Source organism: Microcaecilia unicolor, chromosome 3, assembly GCF_901765095.1.
Source record: "Microcaecilia unicolor chromosome 3, aMicUni1.1, whole genome shotgun sequence".
Taxonomy (NCBI): Eukaryota; Metazoa; Chordata; class Amphibia; order Gymnophiona; family Siphonopidae; genus Microcaecilia; species Microcaecilia unicolor.
In genome coordinates this window covers 182,923,057-182,932,869 of record NC_044033.1, presented here as the reverse complement: position 1 = coordinate 182,932,869, position 9,813 = coordinate 182,923,057, and the positions used below count along the sequence as shown (strand labels likewise).

General features: G+C 44.6%; 1 protein-coding gene across 1 annotated transcript in view; it reads right to left on the bottom strand.

Annotated features, from left to right (window-relative positions):
- Positions 1–7,949: 7,949 nt before the first annotated feature.
- STAT2 (signal transducer and activator of transcription 2) overlaps positions 7,950–9,813 on the bottom strand; it is a 90,681-nt gene continuing 88,817 nt past the window's right edge. Inside the window, exon 24 of the mRNA XM_030196707.1 lies at positions 7,950–9,326. Coding sequence (XP_030052567.1) covers positions 9,247–9,326 — 80 coding nt within the window. The 3' untranslated portion in view covers positions 7,950–9,246. The remainder of the gene's footprint in view (positions 9,327–9,813) is intronic.

Here is a 9,813-nt window from a genome sequence, read left to right as displayed (position 1 = left end):
ACATTAAATCAACAATGAATGTGATATTATATACTTGATCAAGGTCTTTCTTTGTTGTTTCTGGGGCACAGACTGTTCAAGTCCACCCGGCTTCATCCTTATGTTCCAACTACTGGAGTTACTGTTAAATGCAGGGAGTGGCCTAGTGGTTAGAGTGGTGGACTTTGGTCCTGGGGAACTGGGTTCGATGCCCACTTCAGGCACAGGCAGCTCCTTGTGACTCTGGGCAAGTCACTTAACCCTCCATTGCCCAAGGTACAAATAAGTACCTGTATATAATATGTAAGCTGCATTGAGCCTGCCATGAGTGGGAAAGCGCGGGGTACAAATGTAAGAATAAAATAAAGTCTATCCAAATCTGTCTTCTCATTTATGGGACACAGACCATAAGTCTATTCGGCACTATCCTCACGTTTATAGTTCCTGTAAATCCACATTAGGATTACTTTTTACAGTAGCTCACTCTGAGTATATATTTTTTTCATATATTTTTCTATTTAAATGTATTTCATCTTTCTCATGTATACTTTTATATTCAATTGCATTTTATCTTTATTGTATTTTGAGAGACACTCATTTTCTATGAAGTGATTGATTTTGTTTCTAATGTGGTTGCATTCATATTATCTACATGCTTTTTATAGGTCTCTTTTGTGTAGACCACATGACTCCTGAAGCAAGTGATTGTTCACAGAAACACAGGGCCAGATGCACTAAACTTAATGAGCCATTAACCAAGTAGTAAACCCTGGCATGCACTAAAGGCCATTTTCCGATGACGGTAGCAGCTAACGAAATGGAATGCAGATGAGCAAATTGTGTAGAAACCCCATTGTAATGAGATGCACTAACCTTTTCTGATTGCCTTAACGCTGGAAAATCTAACGAGAGGTCTGTACCTGTCGTTGGGGCTGTGCGGGATTGAAATGTTACAAAAAAAATCGGGGGAAAAAGTGCTTGTCAGGGTCGTCCTTTATGGATGTGCTTCAACCAGCTGAGAGACCTGGAAGTCTCTCACAGCGCATTTAGCTCAGCCACCCCCCCCCCCCCCCGAGGTCGTCCTTCACTATATATTAAAAAAAAGATGATCTGTGCCTATGGACGTCCTTGAAGGACATCCTTCGCCTCCCCCAAGAGCGCCGCCACTCGAGATAGCCGCCCATCCCCCTCCCCCTGCATTGAAATGACAGCTTCCCAAAACTCCGGCCTCCCCACCATCCGAGGCACCCCAGAGGTGCCACCCCCCCTTGAGGTCATCGCCACCGCCGCTCCCCCTCCCACCGGGCCGGGCCCTCACAGCGCCTCTTGGTGTGAAGGCGCTGCAGCAGGTAACAGCTGATCACCTCCCTTCAGACTTCCCTCCTTTCCTCCCTGGCCCACCGCGGGGGCGGTGCCTCTGGGGTGCCACAGATGGCGGGGAGGCCGGGGCTGCAGGAAGCTCTCATTTCAATGCCGGGGGAGGGGGATGGGCGGCGATCTTGGGGGGGGGGAGAACGACGTTCATAAAGGATGTCCTTGGCATGCGCAGATCAGCCATCATAATGCTTGGCTGCTCTGCGCATGCTCAACCGGCCGACTGTTTAACGATGGAATAGAGAATGCAAGTGAGCTACAACGAGCAGCTCATTTGCATTCCTATTCCTTGATGCATGCCCATTCCTTACCGATTCGCTAAGTGAATCGGTAAGGGAAGGGCTCTAACGATTGTTTAGTGTATCTAGCCCACAGTCCTGTGTTGAGTTCTTGTACTCTGTCTTCAATAAATTTTGAGATCATCACAGTGCACCTGGACTCCTCCTTTGGATTACCATTGTTCTACCCCAACTCTGTTTTTTTTTTTTTTTTTTGGGGGGGGGGGAGGGAAACACACAGAGGAGATGCTGAATGGCTTGGGGGGGGGGAGAAACCATGGAGCAAAATAGGACAAAACAACCCTACCTGTAAAGTCACTGCAAAAAAAAAGTAAAGATGGATGAACAGCTTTCAAATAAAATCCAAAGAGGACTTAGAGGTAGCCGGAATGAATACTTTATTTGTAGCTTCTACTGTGTCAGGATTGTACAAACATCAAAATGCAAATGCACTCAATACAGAACCATGTTTCAGCACAGCAACACCTATGTCAGGAGTCATGCGATCTTGAGAAGCTTCCTTTATGGATGTACATCAGAGTGGGTGCTTCAAACAGCACCAATTATAACAGCAAAATTGTAAGCTCGTACTATCAGACTTACAACCACTTTGAACACAAAGACACACACACAGAGGAGATGGTGCATGGCTAGGGCAGAGAGAAATTGTAGAAATGTGAATTGGACAGGAGACCCTAGCAAATGAGTGAAGAGAAGACTGAGTAAAGCAGAAACCAAAGACTGGGACAAACATAAATAAAATGACCAGACAACAAAAGTAGAAAAATAATTTTATTTTCTATTTCAAGATAAAAATATGACAGTTTTTGGAATGTGTGTGTGCCAGAGCTGATCAGAGCTTGGGGGGTATTCAGTTAAATTTTGTTCAATTTAGGGAGCACTTGACTTGAAGTTGGGAAAAACTTCTACATTACTTGCTGTGCTGACTTTTCATAGGCATGATTTTGTGTAGTTTGAGTTTTTAGTGCTGATTCTGAGTATTTGTAAGCAAAGCAGAGGTGGACTGTCAGTGATCTGGCCCCTAATCACATATCAAAAATGTTTAAAAATAGACATTAGAGGAGATTGGGGCCCCCTACTGTTGTGAGCCATTGGGCACTTCCCTATTGTCTCAATGGTCAATTTGGCCCCTGAAGCAAAGTTTTGTTACTTCACACAGTATTTGGAAGTAGAGGGTGTTTGTGTTGCTGTCACTGATGGAAAACCAGAATTGGAAAATAATTTGTTGGGATGTTGGGTTGTAAAGTCAAAGATAGATAGATAATACAGGGCTAATTCAATTTCTGAAACAACCATACTATTTGTGGGTCAGGTTAGGGGAGGAGCGAGGATGGGCCAAAAAATGATCTCCATAGTGGCGATATTCAGCTGCCCAAAAAGACAAGTCTATACTAAACAGATAATGCCAGCCCAGTCACTGCCTATCCATATATTTAGTGCTGCTACCTATCTAGACAGTGGTACTGAATATATGGAGTTTGTTAAAACAGTGACACTGCTTTGCCTAGGAGAGAGAGGTACATGCCTCATACCACAAAATTCAGCCATGGATGGGGATGCAAAATGAAAAAAATTGGCTCATAGCACTACAAGCCCTTGAGCGAGGCCTGGCATTTCTGAATAACCTTTCTAGTGTTTCACACCACCATAAAGAGCAGCCAGCTTTCTTCTTTCAGAAAGCTGGATATTTAGGAAATCTAAGGTTCATCTGCTAGTTATCCAAAGTTGCAGAGTTGAAGCGAGCCACCACTCAGTCCGATAATGCATTCTAGGAGTCTGAGCCAGTCAGGCCTAACTGCCGTGCTAGACCCTTAGTTCCTGGCTGGTTGCTGCTCTTCAGCATTTAAGTCCAAACCTTTTCAAACTCCAATTTCCCCATTCACTATCTATCTTTTCACTACCACCTCCATATGGATGAATTGCAGGACTGTGGAGTCAGTACACCAAACCTTCAACTCCTACTATGTACAGTAACTCTAAGACAGGAGAAAGTAGAGGTAGGCCAAAAAGACCATCCACCACAGGAGATGTAGCTTAAACACACTTTATTATTTGACCAGTGCGGATTTATTTCCTTGCTTTCCTGTTTCACAAGAAGTTTTGTACCAGCATCAGCATTTTATATACGTCCCTTGCCTACAGAAAATTTAATTATGACCCCTGAGGCAGGCAGGTTGTTCCATCGAAACACAGACCGTGTTGGGTCCTTCTTCTGGTCCTGTGAATAAAGCACGACTAAGCTACATCTCCAGTGGTGGATCATCTTTTTGGCCTGCCTCTACTTTCTTCCCGGATCTGCTGCCAATAAGTACCTGAATATATGTAAACCGCTTTGAATGTAGTTGCAAAAACCTCAGAAAGGTGGTATATCAAGTCACATTTCCCTTCCCTTCCCTCCTAGAGGTTATTTTTGTTTGCTGTGCCTACTAACTCTAAGAGAAACTGATTAATTAGGATATTTCATTATGCATAAAATTAGGACTAATAAAAACTGACTAGTTGGGGGGGGGGGGGGGGGAGAGAGAGATTCCAGGGGACAGGGTCAGCATTTGGCTAGTTAAATACTGATATTCAGCAGGTAACTGGCCAGTGTAACCACATAAAACACAGTCAACTTAACCAGCTATATGTTATCCGGTGCCACATAAACCAGATATTCAATGCTGAAGACTGGATATGACCCAACACTGACTATTCAGGAATAATGCCAGCGGTGCTCAGCAAAACACTCACTGTCACTGGCTGAATATTTACCCCTATCAGTATAAAATAATAAATTTACCATATACTGTATTATAATATTGTACATTTTTATTTTAAAGCTGGATTCAGTACATTTTTACCAACTCCAACTCTGCCGCCACTCAAATTGCTTCTGACTCTGGGCCTGATGCACAAAGGCAGCCGTAAAATAGGGCTGCCTCGGTAAAACTTAGTGAATCGCAAACAGTGTGCCATGCACAAAGGGGTTCACATGCACATCCGCTGCACGGATCCCCCTTTGTGTATCGCTCGCTGTTTGCGAGTCCGAGCTGTCAAATGCATTTGACAGCTCTGATGCACTGACCCCACACTTTTTAAATTTCCCTGAACCGGCCCTCTCCCCCCCCCCCCTTGTACCTTTAGAAGGTGGAGGCACTGGGTGGGGCTAAACACCATATAAGGAGATTTTTTTCCTTATATGGTGCATAGTCCTGCCCAGTACATCCCATAATGCTCTGGGCAGGGCCTGGGTTCCAACATTTTGTTCTGGGCAGGTCTGGGGGGAGCTGTTGCTCCTGCTTCACCTTCTAAAGGTACGAGGGCTGCGGTTCACTCAACTACCAGGGGAAGAAAATGATTCGAGGAGGGCCTGGAGGGGAGGAATCAGGGTCCACTGGACCACCAGGGAAATTTAAAAAAAAAATTCACAGAGGGAGGGGTTGTTCAGGTCCACTGGACCACCAGAGAAATTAAAATAAATTTGGAGGGGGGGGGGGGGCAGGAGCACACAATGGGGCTTGGCTGGGGGATGCTAGGAGGTGAGAGGTAGGAAGCACAAGCAGGAAGCCTCTTGCAGCTGCTTGCTTGTGCTTCCCTCATCTCCAACAGCTCTAGAGCAGCCATAAAATTTTGTTAAATTACGCTGCTCTGGAGCTGTGCATCCCATGAAATAGCCATTAGAATACTAATAAGTTCTTTAGAATACATTTGCATGGGGTTCTCAGTGGCTGCTCTCATTAGAGCCATGGAAAACCCCTTTGTGCATTACTAGCTTGCTGATTGATTGCCTTAGACTGGCTAGAATTAATAGCATGATAAGCTTTGTGCATCTGGCCCTCTGACTCTACAGCCCTGACGACTTGAGCCCTATGTGCTTTACTTCCAAGGTTCCATGTTAGGCAGGCCTGGGAGGAGAGTTTGTCCCTGCTACAGGGGTGGGGAAGGGTTGGAGATGACATACAGTGGGTAGCTACTGTACCTAAGCTTAGGGCCTAATCCTATGTGAGCAGAGCCCCCTAGAAGAAGCAGAACTGGATGGTCTGGGATAATATGTCAGCAATGGCTCAGTAATGAAATCCTGTTACCATGACTGGGTTAAGGAACTACAGAAACCAAGACAATATTCCAGATTTAAATTACCCAATACTGCAACATCATAACCAGAATTTCTGTAGCTTGTAAAATTTTATTTTACCAACAAACTTAATGGCTTTAAATATGAGTTACTTTCGTATTTACATGTAATGCAACAGCGCAGGATGAAGGCGCAGAGCACGAAATTACAAGCGATGACAAAATTTGTGAGCAGATGGGTTGGTTCGGCAGGCAACAAATACAGTAACAGTTAGAAGCTCTGGTGAAAGTACAGGCTATGTGCTCACTCCTTGTGCTGACCAGGTCAAAGCAACAGGCTGGTGGTGATTAAGGTTAAGGCCTTTGAAAAGGCCACTTGACCCCAGAAGGCTTAATTTTAAAATGAAAGCCATGTTGCTTTTGCTGGCAATTTGGATAATCGGGGCACCATGTGACTGGACACAGAAGGTGAGGGGGGCTGGGTGTGAGCACAGGCGTGTGGAGTATAATGGAAGGAGAGAAAGAGAAAGGCCTTGCATAAAGAGGTAGCCATGCTCTAGGGCTAGCCAAGTTGTGTGCACAAGAATAGATGAGCCAACTGGTCTTGTTCTACCATCATCTACCATGTTACAGACAGGAAAATGAACACAGAGACTTCGCCCAGAGGCTCCATGAGCATCTAAAAGGCAGTAATAGTAGATTTTTGTTTTAAATTTAGCTCACACCTTTTCAGTAATAATTTAAAGCGAAATAGGTTCAGGTGCAGTATATAACTTGTTTGCTCCTGAGGCAGCATATGGTTAAGTGACTTGCCCAAGGTCTCGAGGATCATCAGTCGGATTTAACCCTGGCTTCCCTGGTTCTCAGCTTGCTGCTCTGACCACTAGAGGTTACTCCTCCATTCCCTATTACTTTCTGCTTCGACCGTCATTAATAAAACTAATGAGTCAATATTCAGCCTGCAGAAGTCAGCATTTTTTTTTAAACAATGGAAGCCACAAGCTCAATTAAGACTCATATTTGGCACTGGAATATATCAAGGCTTCTGAAGCTGTCTGAGTACCAATATTCAGTGCTGGTACCTGGACAGCTACCTGGCCAAGTTAGGACTACCATGTACGCAGGCTTCCTTGTCCAGCCAGTTCAGGGTTTCCTAAACCTGTCCTGGGGGAAAACCCAGCCAGTCAGGTTTTCTACAATGAATATGCATGAGATAGATCTGTATACCAAAGAGACAGTGTAGGCAAATTGATCTTGCGAATATTCATTGTGGATATCCTGAAAACCTGACTGGCTGGGATTGCCCCAGGACAAGTTATGCAGGCCTTGGAACTGAATTGCTCAGATACCTCCTGGCTCTGCCTTTACACCACTTCCTAGAGCATCCCGGCACTAACCGGAGAGAGCTGGGGTGGTCTGTGCTGATATTAACTGGAGATTGTTGCTGGAATATCAGTGCCAGACTCGTCAGCATGATTTCACTGGGTAGGAGTCCTCCTGGCCGGTTAATACTAATATTGACCCCCCCCCCCCCCCCTATGCTTTATGCAGCGGCAACTGGTGAGAGATATAATTATATTAGAGACTTGGAAGAAAGACTTATATATTACGTACAAAGTAGGATACACCTAATACAAGAAATAAAAGGGAAAGGCCGGCAGGGCCCTTCTTCAGACACAGGCTTTAATGGCTCAATGGTTCTCGTTTGGTCACAGGCTGTGCGTCACAAAAACACAGATGAGCTCACGCAGGGTGCTTCAGTTTCTTTCCAAAGTAAGTGATTATTTCAGTTGTAGAAACACGTTGTCTTTCTTTGAGTTCTACTGCACTTGGATTTGGGGGGTTGGTTTGGTTCTGAAAGAGGGCAGAAGGCTACAGCTTTACACTATGTAACTGAATCAGTGGGCACCGGAGAATGAAGCTGCGAAAGACAAGTTGCTCTTGCCAGCAGATTGCAGACGTTTACCAAAAACTGATGCTGAAAATTCAGGCTCTGGGTCAAATGTATGTTACAGAAAAAAAAAAAAAACATGATCATGGTAGTTTAAAATAAAAAAAGTGATGACAATTCCTTAAATCTGAATTTTTCTTTCTTGCTAATGAGTAAACTTGGGTACGAGAAAAAGGTCAGGATTGTTGATAGTGCTGGTATCATGAATATTCATGACATTGCAATATTGCTACACCTAAAAACAAGGATCCCCCCCCCCCCCCCCCCCCCCCCCCCCCCCCCCCCCCCCCCCCCGGAACCAGCGCACCACTACTATATTTCAGCACACAAGGGAAGTCTCCTTTCAGTCTGGTGTTTGGCACTGCTCTGGAACCAGCAGGAGTCACTAGAATAGCAGCAGCTGGCCCAGCATGGACTGGAGTGTACTCCCTCACTGCTGCAGTCAGAGCACATAGTCTACAAACAGCACTGGGGCAGGCCTATAACACTAAACATGAGCACATGTGTGACCATCTCTGAGAAAAGGTGACTAGAAGTCACCAGAAACAAAACAAAAATGACATTTTAATGAATTCTGCTAGAACCAACAATTTGTAATAAAAACTGGCAATTCTCAACGTTTTGGATTAGTTAGTCATTTTTTTCCCAGAGATGGTCCCATTGTCACTTAACTAGGGACAGAAACATTTTCCCTCAGAGAGTAGTTCTGGCTTTTTGGATAGAAAACTAGACATTGAAAATTCCAGTATTAACTACAGGCACTTAAAAAAACAACAACATTTGAATCCCTTTTCAACACTAGCCTTGTTTTAGTGGCTGCAGGGAACAGGGGGAGGCTGCTTACTCTTGGATGCAAAGCCCCTTGAAGACCTGTCTAGCTGTGGCCATGTTCATCCACTATTAAAAGCTCAATGTTCACAGACTTAAGACATATTAATTCAAGGCTTCCTTCAATCCTTATCTTCTTACACAGGCAGTTAATTCTTTACTCTGTTCTTAATCCTTTTAGAGAAGATGGGAAAGGATTGTTTAAGGAAATTTAGATTACGCAGAACAGCAATTTACATTTAGCTAAGCTTTTAGAGCGATAACGGTTGCAGTTACTAAGCTTGTCCCTACAGCAGAAAGAATGTGCGATTTTCAAACAGCTCATAAATTTTCACTCTTGTCACTTGGTTAGCGTTTTCATATTCAACCTTCTACCCTGCTCCTGCTTTTAATGAAAAGAGCCTGCACTAGTGAGAAGAATCTGGAGAGTAGCAGGACACAGGGGGGGGGGGGGATCTTTCTTTAGAGAATGTTATTACATCACTGCCCTCATTCTCCTGGGCCCAGAACTATGAACGTCACATCCTCCTTGCAAGAAGAAACAGAAGCAGTCTCCTGTGCCACAGTACATGGCACTCTTAACCAAGGCCCCAGGCCACCTGCTACTGCCCTCTCTTAGTTTCAAGCAGGGCTAGGCAATGGCAACTCATCAGTTTGCTGGAATAGTATAGGAGCCAGAAGGGTAATGGTTGAGGAGCAGAGCTCCCAGGCTTGGTCAAAGATGGTGGCAGGGGGCAGGCTTTTCCACCGTCCCTCACTTCAGTCTTCTAAAGAGTCAAATGGGATCATAGGCATCATGGGGTCACAATCATGTATCAAAAGAGGCTCCAAGCTCGGCACTGCAAAAAAGAAAAGAGATGACCAAAATGGTGGGAAAGAGGGCTACAAGTTGCTCAGACACATATATACATACACCAATGGAGTCTGCATGGCTACCAGCAAAGATGAGCAGTAACAAAGTACTTGTACTTCATTACAGTACTTAAGAACAATTGTCAGTACTTGGAACGAGTTATATTGTAACTTGTTACAAATAAGCAGAACTTTTGTAATTTACAACGAAGTAGAATTTAAGAAAGTACTTTTTTAAAAGTATTTTCCATGTCTCTGCTTGCACCTGATTGGATACCATGGGAATGGAGGCCACGATTACTTTATAGGGATAAAAGGCATGCTAGCTGGCCCACCCTGCTTGCCTGCCATAATGTGCCCTGATGGGCTAGTGTCCTCTTTGGGGCAGGAAAGAGCCCCAGTCTTTCCTACCCACTGTAATGATGAAAGGATGGCTACCCCTCCCCTGCCCCTTCACGGTGTCCTCCCCAAGCC